The 22,269-nt window shown below is 38.4% G+C and overlaps 2 protein-coding genes across 4 annotated transcripts; one reads left to right on the top strand and one right to left on the bottom strand.

Annotated features, from left to right (window-relative positions):
• Positions 1–10,982: 10,982 nt before the first annotated feature.
• LOC140835236 (urease) lies at positions 10,983–17,372 on the bottom strand. Its single transcript, XM_073200709.1, has 18 exons — positions 17,033–17,372; positions 16,406–16,479; positions 16,140–16,185; positions 15,922–16,027; positions 15,315–15,457; positions 14,773–14,883; positions 14,384–14,547; positions 13,916–14,294; positions 13,736–13,844; positions 13,352–13,491; positions 13,075–13,212; positions 12,903–12,994; positions 12,702–12,831; positions 12,428–12,586; positions 12,074–12,241; positions 11,808–11,942; positions 11,453–11,524; positions 10,983–11,365 (listed from the first exon to the last, which is right to left on the bottom strand). Exons 1-18 carry the CDS (start codon positions 17,156–17,158, stop codon positions 11,144–11,146), a joined length of 2,514 nt encoding a protein of 837 aa, XP_073056810.1. The 5' UTR covers positions 17,159–17,372; the 3' UTR covers positions 10,983–11,143.
• A 143-nt stretch (positions 17,373–17,515) lies between these two features.
• Positions 17,516–21,909, top strand: LOC140835237 (NADH dehydrogenase [ubiquinone] flavoprotein 1, mitochondrial). Of its 3 annotated transcripts, none has more exons than XM_073200710.1 (3): positions 17,516–17,679; positions 19,724–21,202; positions 21,655–21,909. In XM_073200710.1, the coding sequence occupies exons 1-2, from the start codon at positions 17,677–17,679 to the stop codon at positions 21,185–21,187; spliced, it is 1,467 nt and encodes a 488-aa protein (XP_073056811.1). In that variant the 5' UTR covers positions 17,516–17,676; the 3' UTR covers positions 21,188–21,202; positions 21,655–21,909. The 3 variants fall into 3 exon arrangements, with proteins under 3 accessions (XP_073056811.1, XP_073056812.1, XP_073056813.1); XM_073200711.1 differs by having other exon boundaries at positions 19,724–21,198; positions 21,665–21,909; XM_073200712.1 differs by having other exon boundaries at positions 17,517–17,679; positions 19,724–21,198.
• The last annotated feature ends 360 nt before the right edge of the window (positions 21,910–22,269 follow it).

The raw sequence follows: 22,269 nt of genomic DNA on the forward strand, positions 1-22,269 counted from the left end.
TTTATGAAATTGTCATATGATTATGTATTTGATGTATATTATGACAATGGAATTGAGAAATGAATATTGTATATGAATGGATGTTGTATAAATTTGATTTGAAAGGCCGGACGCCAATAAGTACAAAAATCAAACATTTTGTACAGAACATGTGGCGCCCGAGCGGTAGGAAATTACCGCCCGAGCGCCAAGGTATGAAAATTTAGGAGCCGGGCAGAACCCTCCGCGCCCGAGCGGTAGATTTTGACCGCTCGAGCGCGGTGCAAGTGACACTCGGGGACAGAATGTCTCGCGCTCGGGCGCGAGAATTCTACCGCCCGAGCGCCGAAGCGGTGAAGATAAGAATATGTTTTCTTCTTTCTTTCTTCACTTTTCTTTCAGCGACGTCGAGAGATAAGTTCGAGATTTTAATTTTCTTTCGTCCGATTCGACTTTGAAACGCCGTCTAAACGCGAAACAAATTATATATTTGTTATCTGCGCGTCGAGGGCTTCAGAATGAGGTAATTTTCTTCGGGTTTCAGCAGCTTTAAATATCATAGTGCTGGAATAGCATGTATTTGAAGTTGAATTTCTGATACGTAGTAGAATAACCGACAATAAACTCGTATTTGAAGTCGGAATTGAATTATGATATGATTATGATTTGATATGAATTATTGAAGTTTCAAATGATATTTGAAACTCATATTAATGATTTTGGAGTATGTTATTGATTGAAATGAGTATGTAATTGATGTAGATAAAGTGTATCTTCAAGCTACATCAATTGGAACGAAGAATTGAGGTATGTTGCGACCGGGTAACATACGACAGGTATCTGTATTATATGATATATGATTGGATTGAGTTGATTGGATTGGATTGGAATACGTGTCTATGTGCCTATTTGATGATTTGATGTGGCATACATGACATTGAGATTGGAGTATCGATGTATAAAATAAATGTTTTGTTAACACACGTCATTTTATACATACATCGATACATGACATGCACGTTGAGCTATGATCCTTGGATACCCTGATATGATTTGATTGGATTCCGGGGTTTGTGAACACAATGCTATGTTTGGTATTACATGACCCTTAAAACATAGACATTTGTGGCCCCATATGATTGGATATGAGATGTGGGATTGACGACGCTTCGTCGACGTTGTCATATGTGTATTCCCATATCGGCCGGTGTGCCAGCTCGAGCATTGATTTGATTTGATAGCGATTCGATTGATTCTGACATGTGCTCAGTGGATGGGCATTTGACCCTATACCTCCACGACATACATGCATTACATACCATATATCATTGTTTAGATATCTGTGGTATATATGATTGGTTGTTCCATACGGAGCTTTGCTCACCCCCAAGGGGGGCTGTTGTTGTCTTTGTGTGTGGACAATGGCAGATACTCCAGGATATCAGGAGACCGGAGAGGGTGCTTCTGGTGGGAGCCACAGCTTGGGCTGAGGTTTATGTTTATGTCTTGTTCCCAGTATATATGTATATGTATCTATATACCGGGGCATGTCCCGAGGATATGAGTTGTTTGTATGTGATTGGTTTTGATTCCGTGTGGGCGTGTTTTATGATTTGAATTCAGATACTATTTTTAGTATTTAAATCTAGAAGAGATGTTTTGGGCTCATTGTAAAAGAAATTTTAAACCCGTTTTCCGCTGTGATTACTTAATCCTAATCAAATTGTGTTATAATGACGATTAGGAGCTAAGGGCCCCACACTAGATGGTATCAGAGCATAGCTGGGAATGCTCTATTGAGTCTTGTGTACACTTGAATAGGCACAAATGAATTGTGCGTATGTGTTTGACTTATTTGTATTACTTGCTCTTATGTGATTTGATTTGAGTAAGTATCTGATGAGATTGATGATATGAGATGATGAGATTATGAATTGATATGAAATTGTGATATTCATCTTTTGATTTGTAGATTGATCCCACAAATGAAACTGCGAGTAGCAGTACTGAGAGGATTGTTGGGCAATTTGAAGGATTGTCCATGGATGTGGTCATGGCTCGATTTCAGGATCTGAAACCACCGAAGTTCTTTGGCACTGAGAGTGCTGAAAGAGCTGAGGCCTGGCTGAAGGACATCGAGCATTTGTTTAATATTGTTGAGTATTCCAAGGCTCGGAGACTGAAACTTGCTCTCTATCAGCTGAAAGACCGAGCTAAATCTTGGTGGGAAGCCGCTGAGATTGGACTGAAAGAGGCCGGGACTGAAGTCACCTGGGATGTCTTCAAGGCCCAGTTTTTGGAGCAGTATTCCCCTCCTTCTTATTATACTGCTCAGGAGAATGAATTCAATAATCTGCAGCAGGGAACGATGTCTGTTGCAGAGTATGCTTCAAAATTTTCTACTCTGTTGAAGTATGCACCTCACGTGGCTGGGAATGCGAGGGCAAAATATAACAGGTTTGTAAATGGTTTGCATCCTGTTTTATATACATATGTTGTTTCTGGATTGCCTACCAGCTACGCAGAGGCAGTTGAACGAGCTAAGGCAGCCGAGGCTGGACTTAGGCGGGGAGGTCCCCAGTATACTCCTCCACCACCGGTGTCAGCTCAGCAGCCTGCTTTGAGGCCGAGAGGTAAGAAGTTCAAGAAGACTGGTTCTGTTTCTTCGTCTTCTTCGAGTTCGAGTGGATCACAGCGAGGGAATCCTGTGATTGCTCCCTACTGTAGTCATTGTGGAGGCAAACATACTATCGAGCAGTGTCGAGGTATGTCTGGTACTTGTTATCAATGTGGGCAGGAAGGCCATTTCTCTCGAGTATGTCCGAACAGGGGTACGACTTCTGCTCAACCCCAGCCAGGATTTAGAGGTGGCCCTAGTACGATGAGACCTGCTGTTCCTGTTCCATCCTTTCAGCAGTCGAGTGTGCCACGATATCGAGGACCGGGTGGTCAGAGTGCCCAAGTTCCTCCTCAAGTGAGAGTGTATGCCATGACTGAGGATCAGGCGAGAGAAGCTCCTGGAGGTGTGATTGCAGGTATTTGCACGCTTTGCGATTATCCTGCACGTGTTTTGTTTGATACAGGAGCATCTCATTCATTCATATCTCATGCATTTGTTGCATCTCACGATATTGAGTGTACCTCGTTGTATGATACTTTGTCGATAGCCACGCCAGCAGGGAAGATTATTTTATCTGAGAAAGTTGTGCATAACTGTGTATTGATATATGAGGATAATGTGATATTTCTGAATCTGATTGTCCTCCCTATGCACGACTTTGATTGTATTGTTGGCATGGATATCTTGATGACAAATCGAGCTACCGTTGATTGTTGTCACGGAGTGGTTCGATTTCGACCGATTGATGGACCCAAGTGGAATTTTTATGGCAAGGGTTCCCAAGCCAAAATTCCATTGGTATCTTCCATGGAAATGTCTCGATTGTTGATTAGCGGAGATGAAGGTTATCTTATCTACGCTATTGATATTTCGAGGAAGGAGTCTTCTTTATCTGAGATTCCTGTTGCGAAAGAGTTTCCAGATGTATTTCCCGATGAGATTCCTGATTTTCCTCCTCATCGAGAAGTTGAATTTAGTATTGATCTTGTGCCGGGGACTGCGCCTATATCTAAAGCTCCTTATCGCATGGCACCCCTGGAACTGAAAGAATTGAAAGAACAATTACAGGATCTTCTCGATAAGGGATATATTCGACCGAGTGTATCACCTTGGGGAGCTCCAGTTTTATTTGTTCGAAAGAAAGATGGTACGATGCGAATGTGTATCGACTATAGACAGCTGAATCGGGCTACTGTGAAAAACAAGTACCCACTTCCGCGGATTGATGACTTATTTGATCAGCTTCAAGGTACTTCTGTATACTCGAAGATTGATCTTCGTTCTGGGTATCATCAAGTACGTGTTCGAGACGAAGATGTGCCCAAAACTGCTTTTCGTACGAGGTATGGCCATTATGAATTCCTGGTTATGCCTTTTGGTCTTACGAATGCTCCTGCTATCTTTATGGATTTAATGAATCGGGTCTTTCGAGATTATCTTGACCGATTCGTTATTGTATTTATCGATGATATTCTTGTGTATTCGAAATCGAAAAAGGAGCATGCTGAACATCTGAGACTGGTACTTCAAACTCTTCGTACTAGTCATTTGTATGCCAAATTGTCCAAATGCGAATTCTGGATAGACAAAGTGGTATTTCTGGGCCACGTCATCTCGAGACATGGCATATCTGTTGATCCTTCGAAGGTTGAAGCCGTATTGAATTGGCCAAGACCTACGAATGTTCCTGAGATCCGAAGCTTCATGGGTTTAGCTGGATATTATCGTCGTTTTATTGAAGGGTTTTCGAAGATAGCTAAACCTATTACTCAACTGACACAGAAGAATCAGAGATTCATTTGGTCAGATGAATGTGAAGCTAGTTTTCTTGAATTGAAGACGAGATTGACCACAGCACCTGTGCTTACTATTCCCTCAGGTACCGGAGGATTTGTGGTTTGTACAGATGCATCTGGTAAAGGTTTGGGCTGTGTTCTGATGCAACATGGCAAGGTGGTTGCTTATGCGTCTCGTCAATTGAAATCTCATGAAACACGTTATCCTGTTCATGATCTCGAATTGGCTGCCATTGTATTTGCTTTGAAGATTTGGCGCCATTATTTGTACGGAGAAAAGTTTGTTATTTATTCGGACCATAAAAGTCTGAAATATCTCTTTTCTCAATCTGATTTGAATATGAGGCAACGCAGGTGGATGGATCTCCTGAATGATTTTGATTGTGAGATTCAATATCACCCTGGATCGGTGAATGTTACTGCGGATGCCCTGAGCCGGAAAGTTCATGATTCTGTTCTAGCTTCTGTTTGTGTCGCCAAAGTACATGAGGATATTTGTACTTCTGGTTGGACTTTTCACTCGAATTGGAATTCTGTCACTGTCTCAGCATTGCAAATTGAGCCGAATTTAATATCGAAAATCCGAAAGGCCCAACGAAGCGATGCTCAAATCCAAAAGTCGAAAGAACTGGTATCTGCTGGACATCAGTCTGGATTTCAGATTTCTTCTGATGGTTCTTTACGACTTAATGGTCGGCTGGTAGTTCCTGATGACTCTGATTTGAGATCTGCCCTTCTTCGAGAAGCACATTGTAGTAAATACAGTATTCACCCGGGAGGTCGGAAGATGTATCTGACATTGAGACCTCAATTCTGGTGGAAACGTATGAAGAAGGACATTGCTGAGTTTATTTCGAAATGTCTTGTCTGCCAGCAAGTGAAAGCCGAGAGAATGAAACCTGGAGGATTGCTCCATAGTCTTGAAATCCCGAAATGGAATTGGGAACATATTGCTATGGATTTTGTGACTCATTTACCTCGTTCGCCCAAGGGCTGTGATGCTATTTGGGTGATTATTGATCGGCTTTCGAAATCTGCGCATTTCATTCCGTATGAACGGACTTATCCCTATAAGAGAATGGCCCGTTTATACATCGAGAATGTCGTGAGACTGCACGGTGTGCCAGTCTCGATTGTATCTGATCGTGATCCCAGATTTGCTTCTAAATTCTGGGGCAGTTTTCAGGAAACGATGGGTACGCGTTTGGCTATGAGTACTGCTTATCATCCTCAAACTGATGGCCAGACTGAGCGTACGATTCAGACTTTGGAGGATATGTTGCGTGCTGTTGTGATGGACTTCAGAATGGGATGGCAAGATACCTTACCATTGGTTGAATTTTCATATAATAATAGCTTTCAGACGAGTATCGGTATGGCTCCGTTTGAAGCTCTATATGGGAGACGATGTAGATCACCGTTATTCTGGGATGAGATTGGTGAAAGACAATTGACTGGACCTGAAATGATACAGGAAATGAATGATAAGGTTCAGTTAATTCGACAGCGAATGAAAGCTGCTCAGGATCGTCAAACGAGTTATGCGAATAAACGAAGACGACCCTTGGAATTCCAGAAAGGTGACAGAGTATTTTTGAAAATATCTCCCTTTAGAGGCACTGTTCGATTCGGCATGCGAGGGAAGTTATCTCCTCGTTATGTTGGTCCATATGAGATTCTCGATCGAGTTGGTGATCTTGCGTATCGATTGGCATTGCCACCAGCTCTATCTGCTATTCACGATGTGTTTCATGTTTCTATGTTGAGGAAATATGAACCAGATCCATCACATGTGTTGGCACCTGATGAGGTTGAACTGGATCCTTCTCTTTCCTATGTTGAACAACCTGTTCGCATTATGGATCGAAAGGAAAAGATATTGCGTAATAAATCGATTCCTCTGGTACGAGTGCAATGGACACGACATGGTGTTGAAGAATCGACGTGGGAATTGGAGAGTAAGATGCGAGATTCGTATCCGCATTTGTTTGATTCTACGACGTCTGTTCCATTGTATTCGATGTATTCTGATCCTTTTACTGATTTTAGTTTTGATATGTACTATAACTGGTGACATATGTATGTTTGCCAATGTTATGTATATAGAGATGTTTGAGATTTCGAGGACGAAATCTTTTAAGAGGGGGAGAAATGTAAGGACCGTGTATCGTATTATCGTAAATCCTGTGTGATTATCGATAATTTATGAAATTGTCATATGATTATGTATTTGATGTATATTATGACAATGGAATTGAGAAATGAATATTGTATATGAATGGATGTTGTATAAATTTGATTTGAAAGGCCGGACGCCAATAAGTACAAAAATCAAACATTTTGTACAGAACATGTGGCGCCCGAGCGGTAGGAAATTACCGCCCGAGCGCCAAGGTATGAAAATTTAGGAGCCGGGCAGAACCCTCCGCGCCCGAGCGGTAGATTTTGACCGCTCGAGCGCGGTGCAAGTGACACTCGGGGACAGAATGTCTCGCGCTCGGGCGCGAGAATTCTACCGCCCGAGCGCCGAAGCGGTGAAGATAAGAATATGTTTTCTTCTTTCTTTCTTCACTTTTCTTTCAGCGACGTCGAGAGATAAGTTCGAGATTTTAATTTTCTTTCGTCCGATTCGACTTTGAAACGCCGTCTAAACACGAAACAAATTATATATTTGTTATCTGCGCGTCGAGGGCTTCAGACTGAGGTAATTTTCTTCGGGTTTCAGCAGCTTTAAATATCATAGTGCTGGAATAGCATGTATTTGAAGTTGAATTTCTGATACGTAGTAGAATAACCGACAATAAACTCGTATTTGAAGTCGGAATTGAATTATGATATGATTATGATTTGATATGAATTATTGAAGTTTCAAATGATATTTGAAACTCATATTAATGATTTTGGAGTATGTTATTGATTGAAATGAGTATGTAATTGATGTAGATAAAGTGTATCTTCAAGCTACATCAATTGGAACGAAGAATTGAGGTATGTTGCGACCGGGTAACATACGACAGGTATCTGTATTATATGATATATGATTGGATTGAGTTGATTGGATTGGATTGGAATACGTGTCTATGTGCCTATTTGATGATTTGATGTGGCATACATGACATTGAGATTGGAGTATCGATGTATAAAATAAATGTTTTGTTAACACACGTCATTTTATACATACATCGATACATGACATGCACGTTGAGCTATGATCCTTGGATACCCTGATATGATTTGATTGGATTCCGGGGTTTGTGAACACAATGCTATGTTTGGTATTACATGACCCTTAAAACATAGACATTTGTGGCCCCATATGATTGGATATGAGATGTGGGATTGACGACGCTTCGTCGACGTTGTCATATGTGTATTCCCATATCGGCCGGTGTGCCAGCTCGAGCATTGATTTGATTTGATAGCGATTCGATTGATTCTGACATGTGCTCAGTGGATGGGCATTTGACCCTATACCTCCACGACATACATGCATTGCATACCATATATCATTGTTTAGATATCTGTGGTATATATGATTGGTTGTTCCATACGGAGCTTTGCTCACCCCCAAGGGGGGCTGTTGTTGTCTTTGTGTGTGGACAATGGCAGGTACTCCAGGATATCAGGAGACCGGAGAGGGTGCTTCTGGTGGGAGCCACAGCTTGGGCTGAGGTTTATGTTTATGTCTTGTTCCCAGTATATATGTATATGTATCTATATACCGGGGCATGTCCCGAGGATATGAGTTGTTTGTATGTGATTGGTTTTGATTCCGTGTGGGCGTGTTTTATGATTTGAATTCAGATACTATTTTTAGTATTTAAATCTAGAAGAGATGTTTTGGGCTCATTGTAAAAGAAATTTTAAACCCGTTTTCCGCTGTGATTACTTAATCCTAATCAAATTGTGTTATAATGACGATTAGGAGCTAAGGGCCCCACAGATTCAATGCAAATTATAATAGTATTTACAGTTCATATCGAAATGGTCACAGTGAGGAATATATATTGAGGTTTGCGTACGAAAAATATCGATCCGAAAACAATGGTGTTGCATTCAATTTCGAGCATGTGTGGAGAATTGTCAAAGACTGTCCAATGTTTACTCCATAGTCCGCTGATCACTTTGTGGCCACAAAGAAAACAAGGACTTCGGAGTCGGGAGCAAACAACACCTCTTCTAACCAAGAGGTGAGTATAGACCTGGATGGTGAAGATACTCGTCCAATGGGACAGAAAACAGCAAAAAGAAAGAGAAAAGACAGACTAAAATCGACAATGGAAGATCTGACAATAAACTACAACAATATTTTCGCAAAGTTCACTAAGTACACAATCATGAAGAAGTCCGAAGTCGATCTGAAACAAAAACAACTCGAAGTAGAGGAAATTACGGCAAAAGCTGTCTTGTCCAAATCTGAAGCTAAGAATCGACGCTTGAAATTGAAGGAGTACGAAATCTTGAACAAAGACACCTCGCAGATGACTGAGGAGCAGCTTATCATACATGAATGTCTATGCCAGGATATTAGGTCGAGATGGGATATCTAAACTATTTACTCAACGTGTATTTTCTAGTATTATTGTATTTTGAGTGATTGTAATTTTTAATTATTGTATTTCTAATTTCGATTAATGTAATTTTCAATTATTATTATTTTTGCAAAATTTTCATCGTAAAATAGCCGTTGTAAACTAGATGTTGCAAAGTAGCCGTTGGAAACTAGCCGTTCGAATATCTAGAAAATGATTTAAATATTGTAAAACATTTTTATTTAATATGAAATTTTTTAAAATGATTGAGTGGACTGTGAGACCCATAAATAATGAGTTTTAATGTTAAAAATAATGTGAGTGAAAGAGTTATGTTGTTATAATAATACGTGACAGTGGATCCCACGATTTTGAAATAAATTGTTTAGAAAAATGAGTTATAAGATATAATATCAAAGTTCTCCGTATTTTGTCCATGACATATTTTACGATATTTAAGTTTGAGTAAAAATAATAATGTTTTAATAATTACAATCTAATTGAGAATATAAAAATTGGAGTACAAAATGTATATGTAAAATCACAAATTATTCATTTATTCATTAAGTTTGACTATTTTAAATTGTGTTCGACTTTTATAATTTCAAACTCGTTAACGTTTTCAATACATATCAGTAATTTACTATTTTCATAAAAATAAATGAAGTGATATATTAAAAAAATTAAAGTGTTAACATCTTAAAAAAACTATAAGACAATAATTTAAAGATAGCATCAACGAGGTAATAGATTCGAAAACTATGAAGATAAAAAATATATGATAATTGGGTAAATTGATTTAAGATTTTTATTGTATTTTTATCGTTTTAAGTTTATTTATTTGTAAGATTATTATAAAAATGAAAAAAATTGTTATCGAGGGCTAATTTAATTATTTAAATAAAAAAATTCTGGTAAATTTTTTGGTGGATGAGCTTAATTATACGAAGTGAGTACATAAATATTTTATATAAAAGAAACTTTAAAAAAAAATTGGGGGTGGGTAGTTAAGGCCGGACTGAGCTGATATCTAAGATCAAGCGTTGTGAATCTCGATTTTTATTGTTAGTTATACATATAAGTCACAAAACTATGAATTTAAACAAGGAATCTATGAAATTCACAGAAGATATTCTTGAACGACAACAAATTTAATCTTATTGTTATAAATTGAAACACATGTTATAAAAAATAAACTAGAAAAAACGAGATTTAAAATGTACAATTGCTAGAATCCTTCTGAGAGATTATGATAATTGTTGTTACCATTCTTGTGATGATTCTTGCAGTTTTTGTTGGCCTCTTATAAGCATGTGTGAACTTCATCAATCGTGTGTGCAACCATCTTCTCAAATATTCGACTAGTTTTGTAATGAGCTAATTCTTTCTCCATCCAAGCTCCTCATTCATATCTTGCATTAATCCTTCTTCAATCCCAGCTTGAGTTTATATCTTCGAATTAACTTCGTCTCTCCTCTATGGCTCTCCTTTCATTGCCCCTTGTCACTTCTAAACTCATGCCATGATCAGATAATGCTTCATCATCACAAAACGAAGGTACGTTGCCCTTACTTTCTCCAACTTCCAATAGCTAGCCACCCGACACCTTACCCATACTCCTTCAGCTATTCTACGGTACTCTTCATCTTGTCGCTATAGGTAGGGGTCAGGGTCACCAATTTTAGATGTCAAGTGGACTTCTCTTAAAACGTGTTAATTGAGCTCTTTGAAATTTTCTATTTGTGGATCTACTATTTAAACAGTAAAAATAAAATGAAACATTCATTCTCGAGTTCGATGTCTTTGAGACCGAGACATCAAAATTCAAACTTGGCTCAAGAGACCATTCGAGCTACTCAAACCCGTATTCGAATCGAGCTGATTGGTCGAAGATTGGGTTGTTATCCTCACTGCAGTGCTTGAACGAATTTATAATGTTCTTAGACGAACAAAGCTTTGCCAAATCATTTGGATCAGGGAGGCGAGACATGCAGCAAGGAAAGCGTGGTAGTCTGGTTTTTTTAAATAAAGTGGATTTCAGTTTTGTGTAGTTCATGAAGATCCAACAGTAGCCACTCGATTGAATTTCGTAATTGTTTTCAAATCGTATCAAGACAACGGCCCAATCCCCATTGACAATGCAGCAACAAATGTTGCAGTTGTTTGCATATTATTCCAATGACAATAGTACCTAAATGAAGGAGCTTGTAAGGGATCTAGAAAAGGAAATAATTCCGAGAGAGCGGAACAACGTCGGCTGCTGTGCAGGTAAGAACCTCTCCATCTGCTGTCACTGTGTATGTCTCTGGATCAACTGTGATGTCTGGAAGGGCGTCGTTGAGCTTCATGTCGAGCTTTGTGAGTTTCCTCACATTGCCTACGGCTTCCACCCGTTTATCAAGTCCGTATAGCTCTTTCACCCCAGAGTCTAGAGCCACCTGTGAATGCAGGGTGCCAGCGCGCGAAGATGACATAAGCAATCATGAGAATAGAGAAGGAGAAAACTAAGGAAGAGAGAGCCATACCTTGCTGACAAAAGAAATTGAATTAGCACTCCCAGCTTTGCCAAATGCTCCAAACATTGGCCTCATGGTGACCTGTAATAACTTGTATTTGTTAACCTGATCAAGAATATTCATATTTGGCCTAATTTGGGTTTCAATCCATTTACATGATAACCAAGGGGACACATTTTCTACCAAATTAATTAAATGGTGTCCAGATAATTATGTCCCAGAGCATCACAAAAGCTAAAATTACAAAGCAACTACCTCTATCGGATGGAGAGTGCTATCTAGAGTATTCAACTTAATAAGCCGAGGATGAAATATACCGCTGATAAACCAACTCAAGTTTTGAATTAAGTAGCATCATCGTTACCGGTTCTGGAGTTGGGATGCTTGCATTTGGATCGCCCATGTTAGACCATGCTATAGTTCCACCTTTGATCACCATTTCTGGCTTAGCACCAAAGAATGAGGGCTTCCACAAAACAAGATCAGCCAACTTTCCCACCTGTAGCCAAGTCATATCTTCAATTTTCAGAAGCATGTGTAAAATATTTGGGATAACATGGATACACTATCTTTATAGAAGCCTCAACTCATTTTCACGATTGACGACGTTAGAAGTTATAGTTATTCTACCTCAAGTGAACCAACAAAATCAGAAATTCCACAAGCTATAGCAGGATTGATTGTGTACTTTGCAATGTATCTCCTGATCCGCAAATTATCATTTTCTGATGGGTTGCAGTCAACTGGCCCTCTCACTACCTTCATTTTATGACCGGTTTGCCAAGTTCTGCAAATTACCTGTCAAGAAAAGAATATTAATAACGTTGAATTTGATATGGAAAAAATTTTAAACCCTAAATTTGTCACTGTGAGCAGCAATCTCTTGTTTATCGGTGTGAGCACCTATTGCTCTCATTGGAAGTGTGACAAGTCAAATGAAACATCACAAAGTTAGAGAAAGCCAAAGGTTGGAGGAGAAACCACCTCTCCGATACGACCCATGGCCTGCGAATCAGAAGATATGATACTAATTGCACCCATATCATGCAATATATCTTCTGCAGCTATTGTTTCAGCACGAATTCGTGACTCAGCAAAGGCGACATCCTCTCTGATGTCCTTGTCAAGGTGATGGCAGACCATCTGCAGAAGGATGTATTTTCACCATACCGAGGATATAAATTTCTACTTTTTTCTTCTGGTTAGATACTACCCAACAAGTGAAGTCGTCTATTAGTATTTTAGGATATTCACTTACAAGCATGTCAAGATGCTCATCCACTGTATTGGAAGTAAATGGGCGTGTAGGATTAGTTGACGAGGGGAGAACATTTTTCACACCACAAACTTTAATGATATCTGGAGCATGACCACCACCTGCCCCTTCACTGTGTAAATGTCAATATCTCACATATACACAACCTAGAGAGGATCCAAGAAAGGAGGTAGAATTTATTACCTGTGGTAAGTATGAATGGTTCGACCTTCAAATGCTGCAATAGTATGCTCCACAAACCCAGATTCATTTAATGTGTCCGTGTGGATATTGACCTATCCAATCTTATCATACATAAATTAAATATTTAAAAACCATGAAGAGGCTTAATCTGGCGTAATGAAGCAGCAGATACCTGAACATCGTATTCTTCTGCAACAGACAAACATCTATCAATTGCTGCTGGAGTTGTTCCCCAGTCCTCATGAAGCTTTAATCCAATCGCACCAGCCTTGATTATTTCATGTAACCCTTCTGCTTTCGCTGTGTTTCCCTATTTGAGGCAAAAAGGCAAAAAGATTGATAACACAGTATCAACACTCACGAGTCTCAGTTGGGACGGCAACAAACTGAAGCTGAAATCAGGAAGGCTTGTAAAATGTGTGAACTTTATCATAGAGCACAGTTCCTACTTTTCCAGTGAAACCAAAATTGAGGGGTAAATTGTCTGTCGATTGCAACATTAGTTTCATGTGAAATGGTGCAGGTGTACAAGTAGTAGCACGCGTTCCATCAGCAGGCCCTGTACCACCTCCCACCAATGTAGTGATGCCTACACACATTTAATAATAATTAATAACAAAAATATGCAAAGAAAAGTATATGTTAACAAGATGTATTGACTGCACTTTATAAGAACTGAAAGTGAAGCAGACATGCATCTTTATACACACTGAAGGAAAAAAATTAAAAAAAAAAGAAAAAGAAAAAAGACACGCATCTTTATCAGTAAATGGTTTTTTAAACATGTTCAGTATAAATACAATTATAAAAAATCAAGGTCAGAGAAATCTCACCACTTGTTATTGCTTCAAATGCCAATTGAGGGCATATAAAATGCACATGGCAATCTATAGCTCCCGCGGTAACAATCATTCCTTCTCCGGCTATAACCTCTGTATTTACCTATTCAGAAAAATTAATGTAATTAGAGACTAAACCTAAAAAATGCATGTCCAAGTGGATCATGGACTCACTCCTATTATCATATTGCTCACGACTCCATTCATGATATCTGGATTGCCTGCTTTTCCAAGAGAAGCAATATTACCATCTTTAATGCCTATATCAGCCTTAAAGATTCCAGTATAATCAACTATCACAGCGTTTGTGATAACAGTATCCAAACAATCCAACGAACAATATCCACAAGCCTGTCCCATTCCATCTCTCAGAACTTTTCCACCACCAAATACACACTCATCCCCATACACAGTAGAATCTCTTTCAATTTCTGCAATTAAATCAGTGTCTCCTAGCCGAATTTTGTCGCCAGTGGTGGGGCCATACATATTAGCATAGGTTTCACGATGCATTGAATGGGAAAAAGGAGATCCTTCTTCAATGACACCTTCTCTGAAAAATCACAGACAGCATATTCATAACCACAAGAATGGATTCAAATTCAAAAACTGGAAAAAAAAATGTATGAGGAGCTATCTGACGTGGCATCTGTTTCCTCCAGAACACCAAATCCTCCTTCATGTACAGTTTTCATCACTTCAATAATTTTGGTTTCATCCACCATACCATCAACGATTCTATTCCCTCCCCTAATAACTTGTGTACCTCCAATCCTGACAAGAGTAACACTTTTGGAGTCCCCTGGCTGACAAAACCAATTTTAAATTTTAATAAACCAAAAAAATGAATTGAGGCAACATCATCCGAAATACTTTTACTTCGATATAACAATTGAATTTGAAATACATTAAATATAAATTGTAAACTTTATTTTGTAGATGTAGCAGATATTTATGGTGATTTGATTTATAAATGAAAACTTTGTCCATGGAGCTGCTAAGTCCAAAATACAGTAGGTCAAAACTTAAACCTCGAAACGTGTAGCTGTCCCAGCTGGGATATTTAGCCGCATGCCATATGCTTTCCTCCGATCGAAAACCAAATATGGATTGACCTCAATGAAGTGATAATGACTCCCAACCTGAAAATGAAAATAAATAAATATCGAAAAAAATACAGCCCTAACATATTTATGTGATCAGTTAACAAATTCAGCTGTTATTTAGTTGACCATCAATTAATTAGGAAAGAAAATAGAAGCTATTATCGAAGAAAAAGGAACATTGAATCAATAACCAGTGACCGTGGAGTTGCATACCCAGAAAGAATGTGACTGATAATCTGAAGATAAGGTCTGGATGCAGAGTAAAAACTAATTGGCCAAAGCGCTAACTTTCTTAATAAAATTTTGTTTTCCTTCTCTAAATTTTAATTCAAAAAACGTTACGAGTTCCATATAAACAATACACTAGGCATTGTTCTGACACCAAGTTTGAGTAAAACATATAGCATGCTGACGCCAATATATATAAAAGAAGAGAAAAATTGAAACAAAGTTTTACAAATGAGTACCTGAATTGGCCTGTCTCCAGTGTTAGTAACTTTGAGAACTATGCATTTTCTTCCAGAGTTGATTAAAATTTGGCCTGGCCTAACAATTAATTCACCAGGAATTTTAGCATCTGAAACTTCTGGAAACCTGTCCACAGAAGGAACTGCAATCCAGATGAACATTATACTTCAATAGCAAATTATACAAAAATTGGTTTCCACCCCATAAACAGAAATGATAACAAATTATGATTCTGTAGCCAATTAAATAATATCCTACGTATTGAGTTGTTTCAGGTCGTGTTTTTTGAGGTGAAGAGCAATTCTTGCCATCTCAACAGATGGGAAACAGGACAACGGGAAATTAATGAAAACATTTGCTATGACATATGTGCTATAGGCTTCTGATGGAAAGATATAACTTTCATGGCTTTGTCACACAAATTTTGGATTAAATTTATTCTCAAAGAGTAAATAATAAGTAGAAATTTAGTCCATTCAACTTAAGTCCTTTGAGGAACAATGGCAATTTTCTAAGCTAAAGAATACTGGTTTCTAAAAGGGATGAACTAATGGCCTGGCATTAGTTGATAAAAACACAAGAAAGGCCATTTAGACAGATAATCACCTGGAAGAAAGGATCCATGTAAAGCCAGCTCCAGGTTTCCATTTTCACTTGATATAGGATCATGGATTGTGATCAACTTTGTCCCATCATGAAAAGTCCCCTCAACCTATATGTGCAATCATGAGCTAAATTTACTTTATCAAAATATAATAAGTTACCGAGTGAATATAATTGCAAAAGGTAACAGAATACTTCCTCAAAACAATCAGGATTAATACCTGAACCGTATGCAGAAGATAATGAACAGATGGGAGAACTTGTCTTCTGCAAATACAAGAAATCTTTAAATTATTTGATTGCTACCGACAGTCATCGAACACTGTTCTCTATAATTCATAGAACTTCTTGCATACAATCAACAATTAGCGGCTCTGGAATATTTCATGTTCATATTCATGTTTCTGACTAAGAACGAGGTCATCCGCAGCCTGCCTGAAACTATGAACTTAAGGAAAAAACAAGAACAAATATGTAACGCTATTACCTTCCCAACAACTGCCTCCCAAGATCCATCAACTCCACAACACTCTTATCACCATTGCGCACAAATTCCAATATCTATTCACCAACAACAAATTTTACATCAAAGGCAAGCTAATGCTCTGTTTGAATTCACCATTCATTAAGAAAATCACCTAGGAAAACATGGTCTTTGGTTTTTTGATACACAGCAAAAGAAAAAAAAATTCTGACCCATTTGTATGAGCAGTTATAATTTCAAAAGGTTAAATTTCTTGAATCCATGAAATGCTATTGCAGAATTTTTCTAAAATATAAGGATGATGCTTACTCTTACTCTTTTTGAAATAAAAGAGTGAAAAAAGAAAAAATCTAATATCTTACTATTTCTCTTTTTTCTCTACTATATATTTGCTAACAAAAGAATTGGCTTTAATCAAATTCGTTGGATTTCATTAATGAATAGAAATCGTTGACCATGATCAATTTATCATATTGTAACAATGTTAACTCCGGGGATTAATCAGAAAACCATATATAAAAGCAGCAATAAATCGGAACATGGGTGTAACACGTGGAGCAATCCAACAAAATAAACAATGTTGTAAGAATTTTAAAATCCTCGGGACGATAAGCTTCAAGAAAGCAATACCTGAGATGATATAAGAGCAACAGATTCAGCGTGATTGAGTCTTAACCCACGAGCCAAACGCTTCTGGGCTAATGCTCCAGCATTATGGAGCATCAATTTGTCCATTTCTCTGGGTGACAATTTCATGTCTCTATATGATATATATTTTTTTTTTACAAATCTCCGCTGAAGTGATTTTGAAGAAAATATCGATTTGAGACAAGTAAATTTATGGTTAATCGCCAAGTCAGAGGCTGAGATAGAGATTCTGAGACAGTGAAGAGAAGAGAAGAGCTCAGAGGAGGCTGGTCAATGAGGTCATTTTTAAACAGATTTCAGAAGAACGTCTTTGTTTATATTTGATTTCAGGCTATGGATCATCAAGTATTCAAGCTGTTGTTATTACCAAGACAAAATCCCAAATTAATTAATTAATTAATTAATTAAAAATTCAGAGATACGCCAATTACTAGGAATATTTTATTAAAATTATTTATAAATAAATATTATTATTTTTTATACCAAAAACTTCGTTCACCGTTCTATCGATCCCATTGCTTATCGAATTATTCGAGGACTCGCATCCTTACCGTACGATTGCCCTCACCACCTCTACCAATTTGATAATCAGCCCCATCGCCGATCGGACGACTGTTTCATGCGTCATGGTATGTATTCGTCCCAATCATATCGATGGATCAAAATTTTGTTTTGTTTTTTTTGGTATGTCTGAAGAAGTTTATATAGTTTGGATCTCGGTTGTGGAAATGGTAAAAAAAACAGACGAGGTTTTGACTTTTGAAATTATCAATTTGTTTTTCGAAGCCTTAATTTTGTTTTATTTGATTAATGCACCTTTAGGGTTCTTGTTGTGAGTCCAGTATTTTATTTGTCTCTGTGCGTTTGGATGGAGGTATGTAAAAGAGTTTCAAATACTTTATTCTAATCTCGAGGCAAAGGGATACACTATATTTGAGATATGGATTTGAAATTAAATGACCTCAAATCCACTCGTCCAAATGCACTTTGGGAGTTTTTTGGTATCACATTAACATACTCGTCAAAGGCGAGGACCCTGTGCCTGAGATTTTAGGCGCAGTGATTCACTAAGGTGAGTTCAAAGGTGAGTTCAAATGCTTGCCTGGTATAGCCTTGTAAGTTCACTCACGCGCACTTAATTACTTGTTAAAAACGAAAAGCCCAAGCCCACCCTAGCAACCAACACTGAAATAAGAAGAAGAAAGCGCTGAACAGAAGAATGAGGTGATGACATCTACCACCATAACAACTAGAAAAAGACCGATTTCACATATTTTGGATGATGAGGAAGAAGAAATTGGTGTTATCAAGAAAATGATGAAGACCAAGAAGAATATAAGTCCGAAAGTTTTGGGACTCTGATGATTCGATGAAAGAAGATGAACTTAATTTGGATGATTGAATAATTTTAATCATTTTACTCATTACTAGTTACTACGAACTTATTAATTATTTTTTGTTTTGAGTGAGATTGTGACTTAATTATTTCATATTTTAATATATTTATTCTCAAATGAATATATTTTTTAAAAAATTTAAAAATGTGCGTCTTGTTTCGGTAAGGCGCCCGCCTGGCCTTGCGCCTCAGGCTCCATGGCCCTTGTGCGCCTCGGCGGGCCTTGTGCCCTTGACGACTTTGAGATTGCCATTTTTATTAGTTTTCCTTGTTTGACTTGCATACAATGGTGAATTTAGGAAATTTTTAATCAGTTAGCAACAATTGCAGGAAATTTAGATTTAAATTTTTTAATCACTCCATCTGAGCTGTGACTGCCCAGTAGTATCTTGGTTAAAGTTTATTACTCCACTGTTAGCTCAAGGGAGGGAGATCCACCCTTGACAATACCAGAGAAATGAGTAGTCTTGGGTTTTTACTTAAGAGGATAATATTTAAGCGAAGTTGATTACTGAAGATGATGAATGTGTGTTCTGTCTTATCATTGTTATTGGGATTATATACAAATTCAGTTCAGTAGGGTTTTCTAGGACAGGGAATTCGAAAATCAGGTTTGCTAAAGGTCTCGAGGATATGTGCCACTCAGGCTAATGAAGTCTTAAATTTGTAGATGACTATTGTTCGATTTTATCCACTCCAAGATAATCATGAACTTTTATGTGCCAAGTTTGTTTCAGTTATATTTATTCGAACAAATGCCATGAACTCTTGCACATGGGAGAGGGTTCCAGTTTCCTGTTTTCATTTCAGTCCCTGGTCTCACTTAGGATGTTGATGTGCCAAGTTAATTCACTGGATTAATTTTTATTTTCGCACAAACACGTGGCTCTATGTGAGTCTGTAATAAATTATGAGGAACCACCAGGCATTATTTGGAAAAGTAGCTAGCATTATGTTTATCACCCCCTTGCGCACTTTTTTGAGTTTATTGTAAGTGATATTTAGTTTTTATTTTGCATTATATAATGATGGTAACAGCTTTCCTCATAGTTGGGATTTCTGCAGCTACCTCTGAACTGCAGGTCTGGTTTGGAGAATGATTGCCTTTTGTGATGTTTTGGGTTGCAGTTACTCATAGTATGCTACGCAATTGTAATTTCTTCAGTGAAGAAATGTGGATTTGAGTTATTTTTTCCCTTGCAACATTAACTGCTAGCCCTGCATACCTCTTTATTATCCATTCAAATTATGCTACTCTTTTGTCTTTGTTTTGACAGGCATGTATAAAGAGCATTCTTTTTCTGCAAAGAACTGCTTTGGTTCGGAGGTCTAGTGAAAATTGGGGCCTGGCAACTAGGTTTTTCGGTACCACCCAGGCCGCGACAACTTCTGCTACACCGCAGCCTCCTCCACCTCCACCTCCTCCAGAAAAAACCCATTTTGGTGGCCTTAAAGATGAGGATCGCATTTTTACGAATGTATATGGCATACATGATCCTTTTCTCAAAGGTGCCATGAAACGTGGAGACTGGTATCGGACAAAAGATCTGGTGCTCAAGGGTGCTGACTGGATTGTTAATGACATGAAGAAATCTGGTCTTCGTGGACGTGGTGGAGCTGGTTTTCCTTCTGGTCTTAAATGGTCCTTTATGCCCAAGACTTCTGATGGCCGCCCATCATATCTTGTTGTTAATGCCGATGAAAGTGAACCTGGAACATGCAAAGATAGAGAAATCATGCGCCACGATCCACACAAATTACTTGAAGGTTGTCTAATTGCTGGAGTAGGAATGAGGGCGTCAGCTGCATATATTTACATTCGAGGTGAATATGTTAATGAAAGGAAGAACCTTGAGAAGGCCAGGAAAGAAGCTTATGAAGCTGGATTTTTGGGGAAGAATGCCTGTGGATCAGGTTATGATTTTGACGTACATATCCACTTTGGTGCGGGGGCTTATATTTGTGGTGAAGAGACAGCTCTTCTGGAGAGCCTCGAGGGTAAGCAAGGAAAACCTAGGTTGAAGCCACCCTTTCCAGCCAATGCAGGACTATATGGCTGCCCCACTACCGTTACAAATGTCGAAACAGTGGCTGTTTCACCCACCATATTAAGGCGTGGACCTGAATGGTTTGCCAGTTTTGGGAGAAAAAACAATTCCGGAACAAAACTTTTTTGCATCTCCGGTCACGTAAACAAGCCTTGCACAGTTGAAGAGGAGATGAGTATACCATTGAGAGAGCTCCTAGAACGACACTGCGGAGGTGTTCGGGGAGGATGGGACAACTTACTCGCTGTTATACCTGGTGGCTCGTCAGTTCCATTACTTCCCAAGAACATATGTGAGGATGTGCTCATGGATTTTGATGCACTCAAGGCTGTTCAGTCGGGATTGGGAACTGCTGCTGTCATTGTAATGGATAAGTCAACTGATGTAGTAGATGCTATAGCTCGACTGTCTTACTTCTACAAGCATGAGAGTTGTGGTCAGTGTACGCCTTGTAGAGAAGGCACAGGATGGCTCTGGATGATCATGGAGAGATTGAAGGTGGGAAATGCGAAATTGGAGGAGATCGACATGCTTCAGGAGGTGACCAAGCAAATTGAAGGCCACACAATCTGTGCCTTGGGTGATGCTGCTGCTTGGCCAGTTCAGGGGCTTATCAGGCACTTTAGACCAGAACTTGAAAGAAGGATCAGGGAGCGAGCAGATAGAGAGTTACAACTGGCTGCTGCTGCTTAATTCTGTCTCAGGTTTGTGCTAGTAACAAATTTTCATTTGCTTGGAAGATGTTTGACCTCCGACTCTAAAGAGTGCTCGCTAAATGTTCTTAAGTTTGATGCACGAACTGCACCATGCTCTAAAAACTGCTCCTCCTAGGGTCCGAAAGACCATTTACATTTGCTTGTCGGACCTAAGTTTTGGCTCCAGTTAGATTCGTAGAAAGAATATTGAAGGGGATAAAATGTTAAATGCCACAGTTCAACCAAATTTTCTCGCTATTTGGATGAAAAGTGAAAATAGTTCAAGGAACTTAGAATTCGATAATGTGAACGCTAACTGCTGTCATTTATCAGTTTTCAAGCAGACACCGATTTTCTCATTATCAAAGTTTTGAGTTTTTGGAGATTCGTGTAAATGAACTAGGAGTACTTTTGCTCTTCCATTTCGGATTAAAATAACCTCAAACTTGGATATCTGTTTTGTAGGAAAGCACAGTCTCTATCAGATGCAGCTGAATAAACATTGACAAAGTGGAGCATTTAAGATGTATTGGAACAATCATATGTTGTGTGTAGACATAAGGGATAGAGATGAAATATTGTCTGATCAACATCTTTATGTTGTCTTAAGAACCTCGCAACCCATTTGTCTGTCAATAATTTGAACAGCTCGTCGACATCTTTATTCTCAGACGTTTGTTGGTTAATTAATTACTGAGAGTGATTGTGTTTTGCCATAAACATGAGTTGATATTATGATCCACTTTTGTGTTTCGACAATCAACGAGCTCGGCTGCTCTATAATAATAACATATCAAGTCTTGATCGACTGACGAGGCAGGTGTCGTGAAAGCATTTTCATTCAATGACGTATGAATTGTTCATGCTGTGGTTGTCGGATACAATTAGCTAATATCTAAAACGTAATTATTTTGGAAGGATTGAGGTTGTAGTTGATAAAAGGGAGCAATTGCAAGCGAGAGGAGCTCATGGGTAGCTTTTAGGTGACTTTCAAAGTAGTAGTGTAAAATTTTCATGTGATATTATCTTACCATTGTTTTTATATATAAATTATTTATACATATGTATCATTTTATTAAA

This window comes from Primulina eburnea, chromosome 6 (assembly GCF_022965805.1).
Source record: "Primulina eburnea isolate SZY01 chromosome 6, ASM2296580v1, whole genome shotgun sequence".
In the NCBI taxonomy this organism is placed as follows: domain Eukaryota; kingdom Viridiplantae; phylum Streptophyta; class Magnoliopsida; order Lamiales; family Gesneriaceae; genus Primulina; species Primulina eburnea.